Source organism: Ylistrum balloti, unplaced genomic scaffold, assembly GCF_031769215.1.
Source record: "Ylistrum balloti isolate Yb309-2 unplaced genomic scaffold, AGI_CSIRO_Ybal_v1 Utg372324, whole genome shotgun sequence".
NCBI classification, from domain to species: Eukaryota; Metazoa; Mollusca; class Bivalvia; order Pectinida; family Pectinidae; genus Ylistrum; species Ylistrum balloti.
Window position 1 is genome coordinate 70335 of NW_026783070.1, and position 23915 is coordinate 94249.

A 23915-nucleotide genomic window follows, 5' to 3' on the forward strand; every position below is an offset into this window, starting at 1 on the left:
TGTGTTTGTGTTTAGCACCTTTTTGGTCTTTCGTTTTTTTTTAATTTATTTTGATGGAGTGAGCTTTAGTCAAACGACAGGAACTGGGTAAGCAAACTATATAGTTGTATGGGTAACCAAACTATAGAGATGTATGGGTAACCAACCTACAGAATTATACAATGTAACCGAGTACAGAAATACACCAGGTAACCAAACTATAGAGATGTATGGGTAACCAAACTATAGAATTATACAATGTAACTGAGCACAGAAATACACCAGGTAACCAAACTATAGAGATGTATTGGTAACCAAACTACAGAATTATACAATGTAACCAAGTACAGAAATACACCAGGTAACCAAACTATAGAGATGTATGGGTAACCAAACTATAGAGATGTATGGGTAACCAGACTATAGAAATCTATGGGTAACCAAACTATAGAGATGTATGGGTAACCAAACTATAGAGATGTATGGGTAACCAAACTATAGAATTATACAATGTAACTGAGCACAGAAATACACCAGGTAACCAAACTATAGAGATGTATGGGTAACCAAACTACAGAATTATACAATGTAACCAAGTACAGAAATACACCAGGTAACCAAACTATAGAGATGTATGGGTAACCAAACTATAGAGATGTATGGGTAACCAGACTACAGAATTATACAATGTAACCGAGTACAGAAATACACCAGGTAACCAAACTATAGAGATGTATGGGTAACCAAACTATAGAGATGTATGGGTAACCAAACTATAGAGATGTATGGGTAACCAAACTACAGAATTATACAATGTAACCAAGTACAGAAATACACCAGGTAACCAAACTATAGAGATGTATGGGTAACCAGACTATAGAGATGTATGGGTAACCAAACTATAGAATTACATAATGTAACTAAGTATAGAAATACACCAGGTAACCAAACTATAGAGATGTAGTGGTAACCAGACTACAGAATTATACACTGTAAACCAGGACGGAAATACACCGGGTAACCAAACTATAGAGATGTATGGGTAACCAAACTACAGAATTATACAATGTAACTGAGCACAAAAATACACCAGGTAACCAAACTATAGAGATGTATGGGTAACCAGACTACATAATTATACAATGTAACAGCACAGAAATACACCAGGTAACCAAACTATAGAGATGTATGGGTAACCAAACTATAGAGATGTAGTGGTAACCAAACTACAGAATTATACAATGTAACCGAGTACAGAAATACACCAGGTAACCAAACTGTAGAGATGTATGGGTAACCAGACTACATAATTATACAATGTAACCGAGTACAGAAATACACCAGGTAACCAAACTATAGAGATGTATGGGTAACCAAACTGTAGAGATGTATGGGTAACCAGACTACATAATTATACAATGTAACCAAGTACAGAAATACACCAGGTAACCAAACTGTAGAGATGTATGGGTAACCAGACTACAGAATTATACAAAGTAACCGAGTACAGAAATACACCAGTTTACCAAACTATAGAGATGTATGGGTAACCAGACTACAGAATTATACAATGTAACCGAGTACAGAAATACACCAGGTAACCAAACTATAGAGATGTATGGGTAACCAAACTATAGAGATGTATGGGTAACCAAACTACAGAATTATACAATGTAACCAAGTACAGAAATACACCAGGTAACCAAACTATAGAGATGTATGGGTAACCAGACTATAGAGATGTATGGGTAACCAGACTACAGAATTATACAATGTAACCGAGTACAGAAATACACCAGGTAACCAAACTATAGAGATGTATGGGTAACCAGACTACAGAATTATACAATGTAACAGAGTTCAGAAATACACCAGGTAACCAAACTATAGAGATGTATGGGTAACCAAACTACAGAATTATACAATGTAACAGAGTTCAGAAATACACCAGGTAACCAAACTATAGAGATGTATGGGTAACCAGACTACAGAATTATACAATGTAACCGAGTACAGAAATACACCAGGTAACCAAACTATAGAGATGTATGGGTAACCAGACTACAGAATTATACAATGTAACCGAGTACAGAAATACACCAGGTAACCAAACTATAGAGATGTATGGGTAACCAGACTACAGAATTATACAATGTAACCGAGTACAGAAATACACCAGGTAACCAAACTATAGAGATGTATGGGTAACCAGACTATAGAATTATACAATGTAACCGAGTACAGAAATACACAAGGTAACCAAACTATAGAGATGTATGGGTAACCAAACTATAGAGATGTATGGGTAACCAAACTATAGAGATGTAGTGGTAACCAAACTATAGAGATGTATGGGTAACCAGACTACAGAATTATACAATGTAACCGAGTACAGAAATACACCAGGTAACCAAACTATAGAGATGTATGGGTAACCAAACTACAGAATTATACAATGTAACCGAGTACAGAAATACACCAGGTAACCAAACTATAGAGATGTATGGGTAACCAGACTACAGAATTATACAATGTAACCGAGTACAGAAATACACCAGGTAACCAAACTGTAGAGATGTATGGGTAACCAAACTATAGAATTACATAATGTAACCAAGTATAGAAATACACCAGGTAACCAAACTATAGAGATGTATGGGTAACCAGACTACAGAATTATACAATGTAACCGAGTACAGAAATACACCAGGTAACCAAACTATAGAGATGTATGGGTAACCAGACTACAGAATTATACAATGTAACCGAGTACAGAAATACACCAGGTAACCAAACTATAGAGATGTATGGGTAACCAGACTACAGAATTATACAATGTAACTGAGCACAGAAATACACCAGGTAACCAAACTATAGAGATGTATGGGTAACCAGACTACAGAATTATACAATGTAACCGAGTACAGAAATACACAAGGTAACCAAACTATAGAGATGTATGGGTAACCAAACTATAGAGATGTATGGGTAACCAAACTATAGAGATGTAGTGGTAACCAAACTATAGAGATGTATGGGTAACCAGACTACAGAATTATACAATGTAACCGAGTACAGAAATACACCAGGTAACCAAACTATAGAGATGTATGGGTAACCAAACTACAGAATTATACAATGTAACCGAGTACAGAAATACACCAGGTAACCAAACTATAGAGATGTATGGGTAACCAGACTACAGAATTATACAATGTAACCGAGTACAGAAATACACCAGGTAACCAAACTGTAGAGATGTATGGGTAACCAAACTATAGAATTACATAATGTAACCAAGTATAGAAATACACCAGGTAACCAAACTATAGAGATGTAGTGGTAACCAAACTATAGAATTACATAATGTAACCAAGTATAGAAATACACCAGGTAACCAAACTATAGAGATGTAGTGGTAACCAAACTATAGAATTATACAATGTAACTGAGCACAGAAATACACCGGGTGAATAAAATAAAGAAATATACTGGGCAACCAAACTACAAGAATACAAGTCTCTGAACATTCTTTGTGAGACTATCTCAGGTTTGAATAAATGGTTTTTTTTTCTGAATTTTAGTTGAGAAAAAATTAACATACCATTATAACTGGCATTTACAATTTTGCATCGAACGCACCTTCCTGTCGAACGCATCTGCGAGCTCTTACATGTGAAGAGGTAAGAATATCTGTTACAGCGGGAAATTTTGTAAACAGAAGACGAAGATCTACAGCTATTTATTTAAATATCTCTGTAATTTGCAACAATATCAGCTATAGAATAATATTTGCACGTGTGTTAGAGAATTTATTTATTGTTTCAGTGGTGGATAAACGCTAAGACGAGGAGTGCGTGGTTTCAGGAATATGTGATAAACGTAACTACGTATACGTACTATATGCATGGTAGCAGACTCCATAATGGGCCTTGTTTTTTTTTAAAGTAGAAGTAATCTGAAATGAAATAGCAGGGATGGAATATAAAGTAACACCAGTTTTTATAGAAACAGAATAGCTAACTCGCAAATAAAATTGGGATTTCTGCACAGAGACTTTTCTACGTCATCAATGTTGTTTATAATCATTCCAATCAGTGTGAAAGTTTCATCTGTCGCGTTTGTGCACGCTCATTTTTATATGAAAAAAGTTGTTTCACTTCAGTTTGGTATCCTTATTAAAGCGATTTATATTAACAGTTTTTGAACTGACATGTAGTTGAGTTAATATCCCACAATCATAGTCGGTGCAGGAAATTGCCTCATCTAAAAATCGCCAAAAGACCATGCATTACTATGAAAACTTATGTTGATAGGTTCTTTTTTCCATCAATGGAGTTCCCAGAAGATGGAGCCTTCCTGCATCATATGCAGTCTCAGTTATTTAATCCTAAACTCTGTGAAGGACGGGTGTCGGAGAGAGCTGATCTCACCCGACAGATCATTGCCAACCTCAGACTGGCGGCTGGTTCAAACATGTAAGGATCTGATACCAACATTTCATTATTGTTTAAACATTTAACACACCTCATATTTACTTTTTTGATGTAGACTTTAGTATTGCTTTTTATATTTATAGGATGCTCTATATGTAACACCAGGAGACTAATGAATAAACAATATCGCAAGAACTACAAAATGTCTGAACTTCCCTCCCTGTCTGAATTTCCCTCTGTGTCCAAATTTCCCTCCTTGTCTGAACTTCCCTTCCTGTTTGAACTTCCCTCCCTGTCAGCATTTCTCTACCTTTACACAACTTTTTATTTGTATGTATTGTTGTCATGAAGACACTGAAGTATCAAATCAAATATTGTTAAGTTTCATACACTTTTCTTTATATGATATACCATAACATTCATTTCATAATTCACAGCGTAACACTACTACCACCAATGCTGTTATAGTGAATTGTTGACAATCTTAATAATGGAGAATTAATGAGGTCTTTCCAGTCTTCTTTAAAAGGCAACTTGACATTAATGTAGAAATCTTTTACATTGAAAGATGTTAATTTCAATGTCAGAATTGTTTTGATGACATTAAAGGAAATATGTCATTTTATGTGTATTATCTGTTTCATTGATATAGAGTATGTGTGATATTTTCAGAATATCTGCTGATAGTGCCAACCATCTCATAGGACCATTTGAACGTTCTTATGCTTCCCTGGTAGACTCTCTGGATAAAATGTCAGGTATTGGTTGGTTTAGATTTTCCGTCTGACTCTTGTGATATCAAGGGGATAAATTTCTAACATTAAATACCAACTTATTTGCAGAGTCATTATTACAACTTTAACTGATAATGGTCTCCTTATAAACTTGTTACAACAAACCATCGTGCATTATTCTTCAGGATTTGGAATCTCTATTTCAGTTGCCTTAAGTCATAGATGGCACTGGACAGAAGACTTACACAATACCTACACCAGTCATAGTTCTAGTCAAAATGATATCCAAATTTTAGAAAAGCTTGTTTTAGAATAAGTAATACAATATATACATAATATGGCTTTAATTAAAGATTGCATCTCTGTTTTCATAATTCATTTTCTGTGTTTTGCAGGGTTAAACAACTTTGCAGATGGTGCTTTAGCTTTGTGTTCCTCCCATAAAAATGGTAAGTTAAAACCACAGCCAACAAGACTGACTAAAGAAGTATTGTCGGGAATTCTGAACGGAAGCTTGATATTATTTGTGTAAACACATCTGACAATATTCAGTGTATGATAGAAATATTTTATGAGTGACAATATTAAAACTGCTCAACAAGACAAAAAGATGAAGAAATCAACAAATGGGACCTTTGTGCTGAAACTAATGCAGAGCCAAACTAAAGTAAAAACCCCATATCTGTACTATCTAACGGTGTTCCTAATAACGTTTCTGAATAAGAGGCTTCAACGTTTTCTTTAGTAGATTAATTCTAATAGGAGGAAAATGTAATATTTTGTTTCTTTTCTAGAAAGCAACAAATGGCAAACATCACTATCGATGGAAAAACTGAAAGGGATAAAATGTGTACAAGACATGATGAAGAGAAGTCAGGTAAGGTCAAACTTTGTTTATATATAACACATGTATAGCATTGTTAAACGTGACCAATATGTTTTATTATATGTATATAGGAAAAATGTTTTTTTTTGGGTGGGGGAAATATTTCTGGTAAGAAATACAACTCGGGTATTAAGAAATATATGTTTTTTAACCTGTTGTAACATTTCAGAGACATGCAGATATCTTGGTGCCTCCATCTCACAAGAATACCATTCTTTTTTCCCGAAGAGTGAAAAACATATCTAAATCTGGATTGGACAGTGGTCAATCTGGTCAGAACAACAGTTACAAGCATTCTGTTAGCAGTGGTCATCAGGAAATGGATGTTACTACTGACCGTATTACAACCAAATGCCAAGGATACAGTGATGACCATTTAACTTCATTAGACCAGAATGTGTTGTCAGACACAGCCAGACAACCCAAGAATAAATTTGAGTTTGAGGGAAGGTTTACTAGGCCTGGAAATAAAAGGCCACTGTTTTCAAATAATAATGGTAAAGTTATCTACTACACATGATTTATATATATTACAAATCGGGTTTGGAAAGTGTCAGTTTATCCTATTTTTAAAGAAGCAATTTTACAAGATGAGTGTCTAACAAAGTTCAGGGTTGAGTGAAATCTTTACATGGTTGATTTGTACTTAACATTTTCTTCAGACTAACTAATGTTGTGATTAAATTTTTAACTTGACTCTCATTCACTCTTTTTGGGTTTAATCTATTTAAAAACATTTCAGTCACGGGTTTGCCAAAGTATATCAATGTTATTTGGTGGTGGGGGATGTTGGTCCCTCAACAAAGCTTGCTTGTACGCTGCTGATAGTACTGCTGTTTTTTCTTGCATGTGGCTAACCTAATATTCATGGTATCATAGGTGGAAGTGCTTATGGTCATTTGGAAGCAGTATCAACACATTCAAGTAGTCAGTTTGGCGGACATCCAGGACACTCAAGTGATCAGTTTGGCGGACATCCAGGACACTCTAGTGGTCAGTTTAGAACACAACCTAGACATTCTAATGATCAGTTTGGAGGACAACCTGGACAATATAATGATCATCAGAAATCCTGGAGACAGGTAATAGCATCTCTCCACTTCTCTTCATGAAGTCAGACCATTTGTTTTGTTGATATGTCTAAATATAATTACCTCAGTATAAAATACATTCATCTGTATTTCTTTGTGAGACATCTGTATTTCTTTGTGAGACATCTGTATTTCTTTGTGAGACATCTGTATTTAAAATGTTAGCATTATTGATGTCAACTTTCTCAGTTCATCAGTTATTCTTTAATGATTTAGATACATTGTTCTATCTAAGGCTGAGATATAACATTGCTGTATAATTAACAAAGAGACCTAATTAATTAGAATAGACCTAACAGTTAATTAATTCATTGTAAACAATACATGTTTACATTTCAACGAGAAATCTAATGTCTGCAGTTAAAATGAAGACACCCTTAATCATATAAAAGATGTGTGTTTGAAAGAGATATGATTTTGATACTCATAATAGGTTTCTTGGGAACTAATATTGGCATTTACTTTTTCAGTGTATTAAAATGCTGTTTTGTACCAGGTTATGATATCAGTCAGTTTCTTTTCATTTTCACTTTGAATTATGAAAGAATTCGGTGGAAATATATTGTAAGCCAACATTCTTTTGTGATTGCAGCAAATTTGGAAAATTTAATAAATGCGAAGTAAAACATACCAGTTGACAAAGAACACTGATTTTCATAGTTTGTGTTTGTTGTTTTGTAATAATGACTATTTATCTGATGTACATTTACCCATTTAAATAATTGATCAACCTTCACATTGCAATCTATACAAAAACAGGAGACACCTAATCAATTTTAAACTTTATTCCTCTCAGTAAAATCTGCTGTTGATAAATTGTCGAAAATTGTTATGGTGCGTGAACATATCACTACTGACCTATGTCCCTCAAACGCCACTAAGTTTACCTATCGTGGCCAAAATAGTGACCAGATATGGGGCTCCCTACAGGGGTTACACATGGTGGCTCAAACGTAGCAACAAACTTGTTATTACTGATATCATGAAAGTTATTTGCCACAAAAGAGTTTGTTTACAGTAGTTGGTAAGAGAGTAGGGTGTAATGTGAACAATATGGAACTCTTTTTAGGGTGGAGGTATAAAGAGACCATACAGTGAAGACCATTCAGACTATCAACAGGAGGTTCCTGCTGCAACAGGGGGAGCCTTCAGAACAGCTAGAGAGCAGCTGGTCAGTATATTTACATCACAAGTTCTTCTGTACAGGTATCATTGTCAGATCTTGTCAAGGTGATGGTTACAGTGTAAGGTCAGAAAGACGTCATAGTGTATTAAGCAGCATTTCAATTTATAGCTCACTTGGCCCAAACTACAGGATACCAGGGCATCCATCATCTGTCCATCCTCTGTTAACTTTTCTTATAAATTGCAATTTGTCATGAACGACAGCAGATTTTAATTGAATTTGGTCTGAAGCATGCATAGGTGAAGGAAAATCAGTTTTATTTAAATGTTGGGTCTTGGCCCCCTGAGGTCAGAGGGGCAGGGCCCAATAGGGAAAATCTATCTATATCTTTAAAATCTGTCTTTTCCTTTAAGAATTGCAGGATCTTGTACAAAATTGGTCTGAAGCATGCTTGAGTAAAGGAAATCAGTTTTGTATAAACCATGAGCCACAGCCCCCTTGGACCAGAGGGACGGGGGCCAATAGGGAAAATAGAGTAAATTCTTTAAAATCCTTCTGTAGAAATACCTGGATGTTGTCCCAATTTGCCTGAATGCGTGCTTGGGTAAAGAGGTAAAAATTTTGCAGAAATGATGGATTTCAGCCCTGTATAGTGGAAGTGATGGAGCTCAATAGGGAATGTAGACAAATTCTTCGAGATCATTCTTCTTATGTAGGAATACCTTGATTCTGTCCTTATTTGGTGTGAGTAATGCTTGGGATGAAGGGATTAGTTTTGAATGAAGAGTGGGTCCTGGTTTGGCATCAGAGTGGTGGGGCCAAATAGTGGACATTGAGCAAATTCTTCAAAATCCTTATTATATTGAGAATGTAGTATTGTCACACGGTTACATGTAACCTCGTTTTGATGGAGGGACGAGTCTGTGATGGGAAATAGATACAATACAAGTATCATAAATACATTTCCCTGTGGGCTGTTGGACTTCTTGTTACTCATTGTAAGAAAGACATTTGTTTATCAGTGTATTGTTTCACATTCATGAGATATTTTGTTAATGGTGGACACTTTTGTTATTATGCATTTGAATGGATTCATTTGTAAAAGATGAGAATGCATTACTGAATAGCATTTTTATGACATAACATGCAACCAAATGGAGAATACAAAGGTAATCTGACTTTCAAAATGATGAGAATGTGGAGAGACAAAAGTGCATCTCGGACATGAGGTTTGTTTTTGTTCTCTAATGTGATATGATAATGCTTCCTATTTAGAAAAGTTCCATGTTTCATGTGTAAAATATATGATTTTTATAGAAACTAGAAAACCAGAAGAAGTATGGCAGTGGTGGTGGGGCAGTTTCTACAGCATCCTATGGTAGTGCTAGGAAGTCACTGGGCACAAGGTAAGGTTGACTTTAGTATTGTAAGGACTGCACACAAGATATTTTACACTAAGTAACTATGGAAGTGTTGGGATGTCACTGACCACAAGCTAAAGATAAGATACACAGGATATCTATATACTGCTAGGAAGTTACTGTAAACAAGTTAAGATTCTGTACATAGGATAACTACGTTAGTGCAAGGAAGTCGCTGTAAACAAGTTAAGGTACTGTACACAGAATAACTACAGTAGTTTGTTGATTATCAAATACTGACATCACAAATTTGATATCTGGAAGCCTTTTGAATTCTTAAATTGTGTTTGATGTCTCACCTCCAATTGGCCTTTACAGGAGAGCAGGTCCCAGTGGCAAATTTGTTCCACCTGTCATCAACAAGGGGGAGGATAATGGGTGAGTGTAACCATGTCAGGGCTAACCTTTTTATACTTTGTCACACACATCAACAAGGGGCAGGATAATGGGTGAGTGACACCATGTCAGGGCTAACCTTTTTATACTTTGTCACACACATCAACAAGGGGTAGGATAATGGGTGAGTGACACCATGTCAGGGCTAACCTTTTTATACTTTGTCACACACATCAACAAGGGGCAGGATAATGGGTGAGTGACACCATGTCAGGGCTAACCTTTTTATACTTTGTCACACACATCAACAAGGGGCAGGATAATGGGTGACACCATGTCAGGGCTAACCTTTTTATACTTTGTCACACACATCAACAAGGGGTAGGATAATGGGTGAGTGACACCATGTCAGGGCTAACCTTTTTATACTTTGTCACACACATCAACAAGGGGTAGGATAATGGGTGAGTGACATTATGTCAGGGCTAACCTTTTTATACTTTGTCACACACATCAACAAGGGGCAGGATAATGGGTGACACCATGTCAGGGCTAACCTTTTTATACTTTGTCACACACATCAACAAGGGGCAGGATAATGGGTGACACCATGTCAGGGCTAACCTTTTTATACTTTGTCACACACATCAACAAGGGGTAGGATAATGGGTGAGTGACACCATGTCAGGGCTAACCTTTTTATACTTTGTCACACACATCAACAAGGGGTAGGATAATGGGTGAGTGACATTATGTCAGGGCTAACCTTTTTATACTTTGTCACACACATCAACAAGGGGTAGGATAATGGGTGACACCATGTCAGGGCTAACCTTTTTATACTTTGTCACACAAACATCAACAAGGGGTAGGATAATGGGTGAGTGACACCATGTCAGGGCTAACCTTTTTATACTTTGTCACACAAACATCAACAAGGGGTAGGATAATGGGTGGGTGACACCATGTCAGGGCTAACCTTTTTATACTTTGTCACACAAACATCAACAAGGGGCAGGATAATGGGTGATTGACACCATGTCAGGGCTAACCTTTTTATACTTTGTCACACAAACATCAACAACGGGTAGGATAATGGGTGGGTGACACCATGTCAGGGCTAACCTTTTTATACTTTGTCACACAAACATCAACAAGGGGTAGGATAATGGGTGGGTGATACCATGTCAGGGCTAACCTTTTTATACTTTGTCACACACATCAACAAGGGGTAGGATAATGGGTGAGTGACACCATGTCAGGGCTAACCTTTTTATACTTTGTCACACACATCAACAAGGGGCAGGATAATGGGTGGGTGACACCATGTCAGGGCTAACCTTTTTATACTTTGTCACACACATCAACAAGGGGCAGGATAATGGGTGAGTGACACCATGACAGGGCTAACCTTTTTATACTTTGTCACACACATCAACAAGGGGTAGGATAATGGGTGAGTGACACCATGTCAGGGCTAACCTTTTTATACTTTGTCACACAAACATCAACAAGGGGCAGGATAATGGGTGACACCATGTCAGGGCTAACCTTTTTATACTTTGTCACACAAACATCAACAAGGGGCAGGATAATGGGTGAGTGGGACAGTGTAATGAAGGGGTTCCATGTGGTGCCAGGAGGGGATTTGTATTGTTTGTAATATATTCTTATGATTAAATTTCTTTAAACAAGAAAGTTTGATGGCATTAACAGTGAGAATGTTGTTCTGCTATAAACCATGAACATAAAACATTTACTCTTTTAAGTTTCTGCAGCAGTGTTTTATTCATATTTAACTCAAAACAACAAAAATAGTTGTATGTTGTTTTGATGAATTTTAGTGATAACTTTATTTTAGATCTGATGTAAATATGAACAAGGTACAGAAGTCTGTATTTGGAAAAGGGACCTCAGCATCATCTTCTTCTGATGAACCAGAGGATGAACGACTTAAGGGGATTGAACCAAAAATGATTGAGCTGGTCATGAATGAGGTACAATTGCTCTCACATCTACATCCTAACAAGTAAATTATCATCAAATGCCAATGATCTAAAACTAATTCTTGCTACACTGGATATAATAAGCAGACCTTCATAAATACCATAATACTGAAATATTTAATACATCGTCTAAGCATGATGTAATAACACAGATGTGTATTGTGCTTCGTTTCTGTCCACATTTCTGTGACTATGCTTTGTGTACATTTGGACTCCGTTCACATTTCTGTGACTGCTTTGTGTACATTTGGACTCCGTCCACATTTCTGTGACTATGCTTTGTGTACATTTGGACTCCGTCCACATTTCTGTGACTATGCTTTGTGTACATTTGGACTCTGTCCACATTTCTGTGACTGCTTTGTGTACATTTGGACTCTGTCCACATTTCTGTGACTGCTTTGTGTACATTACTGTGGTTGTGCTTTGTGTACATTAACGTGGTTGTGCTTTGTGTACATTACTGTGGTTGTGCTTTGTGTACATTACCGTGGTTGTGCTTTGTGTACATTACCGTGGTTGTGCTTTGTGTACATTTGGACTCCGTCCACATTTCTGTGACTGCTTTGTGTACATTTGGACTTTGTGTACATTACTGTGGTTGTGCTTTGTGTACATTACCGTGGTTGTGCTTTGTGTACATTACCGTGGTCGTGCTTTGTGTACATTACGGTGGTTGTGCTTTGTGTACATTACCGTGGTTGTGCTTTGTGTACATTTGGGCTTTGTGTACATTACCATGGTTGTGCTTTGTGTACATTACGGTGGTCGTGCTTTGTGTACATTACCGTGGTTCTGCTTTGTGTACATTACCGTGGTTGTGCTTTGTGTACATTACTGTGGTTGTGCTTTGTGTACATTACTGTGGTTGTGCTTTGTGTACATTTGGGCTTTGTGTACATTACCGTGGTTGTGCTTTGTGTACATTACCGTGGTTGTGCTTTGTGTACATTACCGTGGTTGTGCTTTGTGTACATTACCGTGGTTGTGCTTTGTGTACATTACCGTGGTTGTGCTTTGTGTACATTTGGACTCCGTCCACATTTCTGTGACTGCTTTGTGTACATTTGGACTTTGTGTACATTACCGTGGTTGTGCTTTGTGTACATTACCGTGGTTGTGCTTTGCATACATTTGGGCTTTGTGTACATTACCGTGGTTGTGCTTTGTGTACATTACCGTGGTTGTACTTTGTGTACATTACCGTGGTTGTGCTTTGTGTACATTTGGGCTTTGTGTACATTACCGTGGTTGTGCTTTGTGTACATTACCGTGGTTGTGCTTTGTGTACATTACCGTGGTTGTGCTTTGTGTACATTACCGTGGTTGTGCTTTGTGTACATTTGGACTCCGTCCACATTTCTGTGACTGCTTTGTGTACATTTGGACTTTGTGTACATTACCGTGGTTGTGCTTTGTGTACATTTGGGCTTTGTGTGCATTACCGTGGTTGTGCTTTGTGTACATTACGGTGGTCGTGCTTTGTGTACATTACCGTGGTTGTGCTTTGTGTACATTACCGTGGTTGTGCTTTGTGTACATTTGGGCTTTGTGTACATTACCGTGGTTGTGCTTTGTGTACATTACCGTGGTTGGACTTTGTGTACATTACCGTGGTTGTGCTTTGTGTACATTTGGACTCTGTCCACATTTCCGTGACGGCTTTGTGTACATTTGGACTTTGTGTACATTACCGTGGTTGTGCTTTGTGTACATTTGGGCTTTGTGTACATTACCGTGGTTGTGCTTTGTGTACATTTAGACTTTGTGTACATTACCGTGGTTGTGCTTTGTGTACATTTGGGCTTTGTGTACATTACCGTGGTTGTGCTTTGTGTACAATACCGTGGTTGTGCTTTGTGTACATTACTGTGGTTGTGCTTTGTGTACATTACCGTGATTGTGCTTTGTGTACCTCTTGACTCTGTTTCTCACACCTTAGTGGTTTTGCTCTGCTTTGCCTGCTGCAATACACATAACAAGCTTTTACAACACAGACAGTAGAATATCTGAGTGTGAAATTTCGATGACTACTCGGTCACATACATCAGATGACAAATGATGAAGGTGACTTACCTTTTCGATGTCATGTTATGCAATATTATATCGTTATTATGGTAACATACACTTTTAATTGTGTGCCATCATCAATAAAAGATCTTCGATTGTCTTGAAAGTAATTAACACATTATCAATAAAAATTCTTTTGTCTAGAAAATAGGTTATAAACAAATAACAAATCTTATTATTGTAGATCATGGACAATGGCCCACAGATGAACTGGAGTGATATTGCTGGCTTAGAATTTGCCAAGAAATGTATCAAGGAGATTGTAGTTTGGCCTATGTTACGTCCGTAAGTACTGTACACCTGTAGTCTATATGTAAGTAATGTTACATCTGTAAGTACTGTACACCTGTAGTCTGTACATAAGTAATGTTACATCTGTAAGTACTGTACACCTGTAGTCTGTATGTAAGTAATGTTACATCTGTAAGTACTGTACACCTGTAGTCTGTACATAAGTAATGTTACATCTGTAAGTACTGTACACCTGAAGTCTGTATGTAAGTAATATTACGTCTGTAAGTACTGTACACCTGTAGTCTGTACATAAGTAATGTTACATCTGTAAGCACTGTACACCTATAGTATGTAAGTACTATACACCTGTAGTCTGTAAGTAATGTTACATCTGTAAGTACTGTACACCTGAAGTCTGTATGTAAGTAATGTTACATCTGTAAGTACTGTACACCTGTAATCTGTATGTAAGTAATGCTATGTCTGTAAGTACTATAATGTAAGTAATGATACATTTGTAAGTACTGTACACCTGTAGTCTGTATGTAAGTAATGTTACATCTGTAAGTACTGTACACCTGTAATCTGTATGTAAGTAATGCTATGTATGTAAGTACTATAATGTAAGTAATGATACGTCTGTAAGTACTGTACACCTGTAGTCTGTATGTAAGTAATGTTACCAACATAACTATACAATGTAGACACCAACATAACTATACAATGTAGACACCAACATAGCTACACAATGTAGACACTAGCATAAATACACAATGTAGACACCAACATAACTATACAATGTAGACACCAACATAGCTACACAATGTAGACACCAACATAACTACACATTGTAGACACAAACATAACTACATATTGTAGACACCAACATAACTACACCATGTAGACACCAACATAACTACACATTGTAGACACAAACATAACTACACCATGTAGACACCAACATAATTACACATTGTAGACACAAACATAACTACACCATGTAGACACCAACATAGCTACACAATGTAGACACCAACATAACTACACATTGTAGACACCAACATAGCTGCACAATGTAGACACCAACATAGCTATACAATGTCGACACAAATATAATCATATAATAGTGACGCAAACATAAATACACAATGTAGACACCAACATAACTATGCAATGTAGACACAAACATAGCTATACAATGTAGACACAAACATAGCTATACAATGTCGACATAAATATAATTATATAATGTTGACGCAAACATAAATACACAATGTAGACACCAACATAACTATGCAATGTAGACACCAACATAGCTACACAATGTAGACACCAACATAACTACACAATGTAGACACCAACATAGCTATACAATGTAGACACTAGCATAAATACACAATGTAGACACCAACATAACTATACAATGTAGACACCAACATAGCTACACAATGTAGACACCAACATAACTATACAATGTAGACACCAACGTAGCTACACAATGTAGACACCAACATAACTATACAATGTAGACACCAACATAACTATACAATGTAGACACTAACATATCACTACAATGTAGACACCAACATAGCTACACAATGTAGACACCAACATAACTATACAATGTAGACACCAACATAGCTATACAATGTAGACACCAACATAACTATACAATGTAGACACCAACATAGCTACACAATGTAGACACCAACATATCTATACAATGTAGACACCAACATAGCTGCACAATATAGACACCAACATAGCTACACAATGTAGACACCAACATAGCTGCACAATGTATACACCAACATAACTATACAATGTAGACACCAACATAGCTACACAATGTAGACACCAACATAACTATACAATGTAGACACCAACATAACTATACAATGTAGACACCAACATAGCTACACAATGTAGACACCAACATAGCTATACAATGTAGACACCAACATAGCTACACAATGTAGACACCAACATAACTATACAATGTAGACACCAATATAGCTGCACAATGTAGACACAAACATAACTATGCAATGTAGACACAAACATAACTATACAATGTAGACACAAACATAGCTATACAATGTCGACACAAATATAATTATATAATGTTGACGCAAACATAAATACACAATGTAGACACCAACATATCTATACAATGTAGACACCAACATAGCTGCACAATATAGACACCAACATAGCTACACAATGTAGACACCAACATAGCTGCACAATGTATACACCAACATAACTATACAATGTAGACACCAACATAGCTACACAATGTAGACACCAACATAACTATACAATGTAGACACCAACATAACTATACAATGTAGACACCAACATAGCTACACAATGTAGACACCAACATAGCTATACAATGTAGACACCAACATAGCTACACAATGTAGACACCAACATAACTATACAATGTAGACACCAATATAGCTGCACAATGTAGACACAAACATAACTATGCAATGTAGACACAAACATAACTATACAATGTAGACACAAACATAACTATGCAATGTAGACACAAGCATATCTACACAATGTAGACACCAACATAACTATACAATGAAGACACCAATATAGCTACACAATGTAGACACAAACATAGCTACACAATGTAGACACCAACATAGCTATACAATGTAGACACCAACATAGCTACACAATGTAGACACCAACATAACTATACAATGTAGACACCAATATAGCTGCACAATGTAGACACAAACATAACTATGCAATGTAGACACCAACATAACTATACAATGTAGACACAAACATGGCTAAAAATGGTAAAAACTGAAATGAAATCTGGATTGTTTTAGCGACATATTCAAGGGGCTGAGGGGACCACCTAAAGGCTTGCTCCTGTTTGGGCCTCCAGGAACTGGTAAAACCCTCATTGGTAAGTTATTACAGGGAGAAGACTGATAAAATCCTAAACAAATAGGCCAGTCTTTAGAGGGGTGGAGAGAGAAGGACTGGTAAAACTAATAGGTTAATCATTGAGGGGAAAGGCTGGTAAAACATGTAGGTTAGTCTTTAGACGGGTGGAGAGAGAGGGACTGGTAAAACAAGTAGGTTAGTCTCTAAAGAGGTGGAGAGAGAGGGACTGGTAAAACATGCAGGTTAGTCTTTAGAGGGGTGGAGAGAGAGGGACTGGTAAAACTAATAGGTTAATCATTGAGGGGAAAGGCTGGTAAAACATGTAGGTTAGTCTTTAGACGGGTGGAGAGAGAGGGACTGGTAAAACAAGTAGGTTAGTCTCTAAAGAGGTGGAAAAAGAGGGACTGGTAAAACATGCAGGTTAGTCTTTAGAGGGGTGGAGAGAGAGGGACTGGTAAAACTAATAGGTTAATCATTGAGGGGAAAGGCTGGTAAAACATGTAGGTTAGTCTTTAGATGGGTGGAGAGAGAAGGACTGGTAAAACATGTAGGTTAGTCTTCAGAGGGGTGGACGAGAGGGACTGGTAAAACTAATAGGTTAATCATTGAGGGGAAAGGCTGGTAAAACATGTAGGTTAGTATTTAGAGGGGTGGAGAGAGAGAGGGACTGGTAAAACTAATAGGTTAATCAATGAGGGGAAAGGCTGGTAAAACATGTAGGTTAGTCTTTAGAGGGGTGGAGAGAGAGAGGGACTGGTAAAACTAATAGGTTAATCAATGAGGGGAAAGGCTGGTAAAACATGTAGGTTAGTCATTAGGTTGAGCAGTAGGTAAAATTCTCATAAGTGAATTATTAGGGGTTATGGGGGATGAGGTTGTGGTGCCCTCTTAGACAAAACAATAAAGTAACTAGTAAGATAGTGGTATTTCACTTATTAGGAGGAGCTCATAGAAGTCTGCTTGGTGAGTTGTTTGTGTTGTAGTGTGTTATTGGTGATGGGGAGGGGTGGCTAGGGGATGTGTTGTAGTGTGTTATTGGTGATGGGGAGGGGTGGCTAGGGGATGTGTTGTAGTGTGTTATTGGTGATGGGGAGGGGTGGCTAGGGGATGTGTTGTAGTGTGTTATTGGTGATGGGGAGGGGTGGCTAGGGGATGTGTTGTAGTGTGTTATTGGTGATGGGGAGGGGTGGCTAGGGGATGTGTTGTAGTGTGTTATTGGTGATGGGGAGGGGTGGCTAGGGGATGTGTTGTAGTGTGTTATTGGTGATGGGGAGGGGTGGCTAGGGGATGTGTTGTAGTGTGTTATTGGTGATGGGGAGGGGTGGCTAGGGGATGTGTTGTAGTGTGTTATTGGTGATGGGGAGGGGTGGCAAGGGGATGTGTTGTAGTGTGTTATTGGTGATGGGGAGGGGTGGCTAGGGGATGTGTTGTAGTGTGTTATTGGTGATGGGGAGGGGTGGCTAGGGGATGTTTTGTAGTGTGTTATTGGTGATGGGGAGGGGTGGCTAGGGGATGTGTTGTAGTGTGTTATTGGTGATGGGGAGGGGTGGCTAGGGGATGTGTTGTAGTGTGTTATTGGTGATGGGGAGGGGTGGCTAGGGGATGTGTTGTAGTGTGTTATTGGTGATGGGGAGGGGTGGCTAGGGGATGTGTTGTAGTGTGTTATTGGTGATGGGGAGGGGTGGCTAGGGGATGTGTTGTAGTGTGTTATTGGTGATGGGGAGGGGTGGCTAGGGGATGGTAGAAGTCTCTAATTTAGGTTGTTTTTGGAAGGGGCAGGGCATGTCAGGGCATAGAAATCTCTTATATAAATTGTTGGGGGAGACCCATTGAAAATCTTGGTTAGATAGTAAAGCTCTCACAAGTTACAAGGCGTAACAACATCCTGAGGATCTTTGTTATTGAGTACTTATAAATAAACGATGTGATTTCATTACATGTTGAACCACCTTTAATGGTAAAGTTGCATTCTCTGTTAAATCTGACACCTGGTGGGACACACATATTGTTCAAATAAGACAAGATGTCAGAATACCTAGTGGTCAATTAAGACAGGTTTAGAGAATGTTGGATGAAACATCGGTGATACCAGTAGGTTCTGCTGTGTATTGAGAATGAGAATACAGAAAACGGGGAGAGGAGTCAATGTCTTGCTTGTTTACTGTGGTGTATCGGGTTTGTTGTCAAGGTATGGATACCTTTAAGTATGCAAGGTGATTGCAGATGACTTTGAAAATGACTTCTATATCACTTATCTCAGTAGTTAGTTTGATAGTGACATGGTTTAATACCAAAGTGAAGGATGTTAGATCCTAACTCCTTAAACACCACCATTTTCATAGAAAAAGTCCCTCAATAAACAACAGGAATCACATTAATTGATGAAATCAACAATCAGTTTAGAACAAAATTGGGGGAAAAATTGTTGGTCTATAAAAATTAAGTTTAAATGGAAATAAAGCTCTGTAAACAAAGTACATCAGGTTGTGTTGTGATTGCAACTTCTTGTTCATTGGAATGAGAACAACAGAACCCAGAAGGATCTCAGCACCCAGCATTGTTTGATCTTCATTTGTTCATTAAAAGTTGGATCTTTTCCCTTATTTTATGATCTTTCATCTTATTTTCTCATAATCACATAAAATTATAGAATTCCTCTCAGCAATGGTAATCTTCAACTGTCAAACAATAAGCTATTTTGTCAAAATCCAAGGTGGCCATCTGTCGGCCATGTTTGTTTTTTGGATCAAAGATCCATCAGGTGTTTCTCAAGAAACAGCAACAATAAGAATTATTTAAGGACTGACAGATGGACTAAAGACGTAGAGAGCGATTAGAATGTCTCACCATCTGATGATGGTGGACTTGATACCAGTAACTGATGACCAATGTCACACAAGTGCTTGAAGCCTGACGTTACAATATTGTATTGATTTTTGAACATTGTGATGATTCTAAGCATGTGTAATGAATGCTTAATGTATACAGTAAATAATTTGTTTGGATGATGACTCTCTTTCAGGGAAGTGTATTGCCAGTCAATCAAAGTCTACATTCTTCAGTATTAGTGCATCCTCATTGACATCTAAATGGGTGAGTTTTTTACTGAACTGTTCTAAAATATCTGCTATTTTACAATAATCTGACAATATTTCTGGAAAAAAAATCCTTCATTGTTCATTAATTTTGATATGAAATATTTTTTTCTGGTTGAAGTACTAGATAAGACCTTTCTTTCTGTGATAGGTAGGCGAGGGAGAGAAAATGGTGCGAGCTCTGTTTGCTGTGGCGCGATGTCACCAGCCTGCTGTTGTGTTCATTGATGAAATTGACTCCCTCTTATCCCAGAGATCCGACGGTGAACATGAGGCGTCAAGACGAATCAAAACTGAATTTCTTGTCCAACTGGTCAGTGATCTGTATAAATTTGATGTCTTAAAACACACACTTATGATACCTTACCCATAGAACCTTGATTTAGAGAGAGCTGTTTTCATCTTATCTTTCCTTCCACACTTCTGTCACACTTCTTCTCCTTCCCTCTAGGAGTTGTATTTGTGGACGTAATTAATTCAACTTTCACACTCATTTACTCTTTAAGGTACCCTTTTGTCAAGGTCAAATATGAAGGTCATATACTGTACACCTATGGTTTCAATCTACAGTTCTTTAATGTCAACTAATAGTAGAGAATAAAGGACACATTGTTGAAACTTTTCAAAACTTGTTTTAATATCTCATTTAAGCATTCTGGTTTTTTTTCAATGCAGTTGGATGAGTTAGATCTCCAGTGTGATACAGAACGATATGAGAGATATTGAGAGAATTTTGTGTCTTCGTTGAAAGGATGGTGCTGCTACCTCGTTGACAATAAGAGAATTTTGTGTCTTTGTTTAAGGATGGTGCTTCTTTGTCCTTGGTAATAAGAGGACTTTGTGTCTTTGGTTGAGAGGATGGTGTTGCTACCTTTTTGATAACAAGAGAATTTGGTGTGTCTTTATAAGGATGGTGCTTCAACCTCATTGATAACAAGAGAATTTGGTGTGGCTTTACAAGGATGGTACTTCAACCTCATTGATAAAGAGAATTTGGTGTGGCTTTATAAGGATGGTTCTTCAACCTCACTGATAACAAGAGAATTTGGTGTGTCTTCATAAGGATGGTGCTTTAACCTCACTGATAACAAGAGAATTTGGTGTGTCTTCATAAGGATGGTGCTTCAACCTCATTGATAACAAGAGAATTTGGTGTGTCTTCATAAGGATGGTGCTTCAACCTCATTGATAACAAGAGAATTTGGTGTGTCTTCATAAGGATGGTGCTTCAACCTCATTGATAACAAGAGAATTTGGTGTGTCTTCATAAGGATGGTGCTTCAACCTCATTGATAACAAGAGAATTTGGTGTGTCTTCATAAGGATGGTGCTTCAACCTCATTGATAACAAGAGAATTTGGTGTGTCTTCATAAGGATGGTGCTTCAACCTCATTGATAACAAGAGAATTTGGTGTGTCTTCATAAGGATGGTGCTTCAACCTCATTGATAACAAGAGAATTTGGTGTGGGATTGTTTCAGAATGGTGCTGCTTTGTTGTGGATAACAAAAGAATGATTTTGTATGTCTTTGGTTGAGAGGATGGTGCTGCTACCTCGTTGATAATAAGAGAATTTTGTGTCTTCGTTTAAAGGATGGTGCCTACCTCGTTGATAATAAGAGAATTTTGTGTCTTCGTTTAAAGGATGGTGCCTACCTCGTTGATAATAAGAGAATTTTGTGTCTTCGTTTAAAGGATGGTGCCTACCTCGTTGATAATAAGAGAATTTTGTGTCTTCGTTTAAAGGATGGTGCCTACCTCGTTGATAATAAGAGAATTTTGTGTCATCGTTTAAAGGATGGTGCCTACCTTGTTGATAATATGAGAATTTTGTGTCTTTGTTTAAAGGATGGTGCCTACCTCGTTGATAATAAGAGAATTTTGTGTCTTTGATTAAAGGATGGTGCTGCTACCTCGTTGACAATAAGAGAATTTTGTGTCTTTGTTTAAAGGATGGTGCTGCTACCTCATCAGATGACAGGATTCTTGTGATAGGAGCTACCAATAGGTAGGTAATATCTTAATAATAACACAGATAGCTTAAGTTCCAACACAGAATGTTATGATCCAGTTATTTGTCTAATAGAAGTTGAAATCCTTTATTTTACATGTACAGAATGATAAACCATTTCTTTAGAAGGATTGACATGGTTCTAATTAGAGTCTAGTGAGTCTGTTTCTTTCCACTGATAGTCTATTGCTAGTTTTATCTAAACACAAACAAAACCAACTTTGAAATGAGAGAACCAACAAATAGCCATGACAACCAAAGTTCTCTTCCATCTAGACCCCAGGAGATTGATGAGGCAGCAAGGAGGAGATTTGTGAAGCGACTCTACATCCCCCTACCTGAGTCTCAGGCCAGACAGCACATTGTCCTCAATCTCTTGGCCCAGCAACGGTATCAACTCACCGAGAGTGAACTCAAGGTCATTCAGGATAGATCTCAAGGTCAGCTGTCTTTGGTCACTGATTCATATACATTTTTTTATGTCTTTAACTTTGGTCACCGTTGATTATTTCAATGTTGATGGATTCAGTTATGTTATGTAACTTCAATTTTTTACCTCAAATATTCAAACTCTGATCTGACCCAGGATCAAATTTGTCTTGTTAGGACAGTAGAACACAGAAGTATCCACAAAAAATATTGTTTGAATACATCCAGAAGTTTTCAAACTAACAGTGTTTACAGTCAAGATGGTGGTGTAAACATCAACAATAAAAAAGACAGATTTTTTGACAGTTTAAGTATTGTGTTTGGTTTAATATTCAGTTATATAGCATGCTTCTTTTTATTGCTAATGTAAGAAACATTCCAAATTTTCCCACAAATTGCCATGTCTAACAGTTAATCAGTTTTTTGTGTTACACAGAAATTGAATATCTGACTGAAAAAAAAAATTGATGACTTATGATTTTTAACATCATCATAATTGTTTCTACTGGTTTTGGTCAAATCTATGTGAACAGAGTACATGACAGAAGTAAAGTGAAATATGAGATCTGATTTGTACTAGATTGCTTCACAATAAACTTTAATTTGCTAAAAACACCCTCCACTTTATTTTTCAGGCTATTCTGGAGCAGATATGGCCAGCCTATGTAGAGAAGCAGCTATGGGGCCCATCAGAAGCATGTCCTTTGGTGATATAGAGAGTATATCAGCTGATGAGGTAGGTACTGTTAACAGTGTCACTGCCACTTCCCAGACTTTGTATAATGAGGTGAAGCCATAACATCAATTGTACTCTACTCAAAACAATGAAACTTTCATGGATTTTTGCTGATTAGATAACAACAGGAATTGAAACTTTTAATGCTTTCAGGATTTCCTTTTATAAACGGCAGAATTTTACTGAATGGGAAAATGATTGTAAACAAAATTATATATTGTAAATAGAACATCCAATCTGATTGTATCACTCAAGGCATTGATCATTTTTCTTACAGGTGCGCCCAATTATATTTTGTGACTTTGAGGAAGCTTTCCTGCAAGTTAAAGCCAGTGTTTCTGACAAAGACTTAGATTTGTATATAGAGTGGAATACAATGTATGGAAGTGTGGGTGTGGGGAAATAA

At 37.3% G+C, this 23915-nt stretch overlaps 1 protein-coding gene across 1 annotated transcript; it reads left to right on the top strand.

Moving 5' to 3' along the window:
* Positions 1–4311: 4311 nt before the first annotated feature.
* On the top strand, positions 4312–23915 carry LOC132564495 (fidgetin-like protein 1). The gene is made up of 18 exons (XM_060229149.1): positions 4312–4457; positions 5088–5173; positions 5545–5598; positions 5944–6026; positions 6205–6532; positions 6915–7117; positions 8196–8297; positions 9570–9658; positions 9992–10051; positions 11871–12006; positions 14270–14370; positions 17178–17257; positions 20261–20331; positions 20485–20646; positions 22286–22341; positions 22621–22784; positions 23409–23509; positions 23787–23915. The coding sequence occupies exons 1-18, from the start codon at positions 4312–4314 to the stop codon at positions 23913–23915; spliced, it is 2151 nt and encodes a 716-aa protein (XP_060085132.1).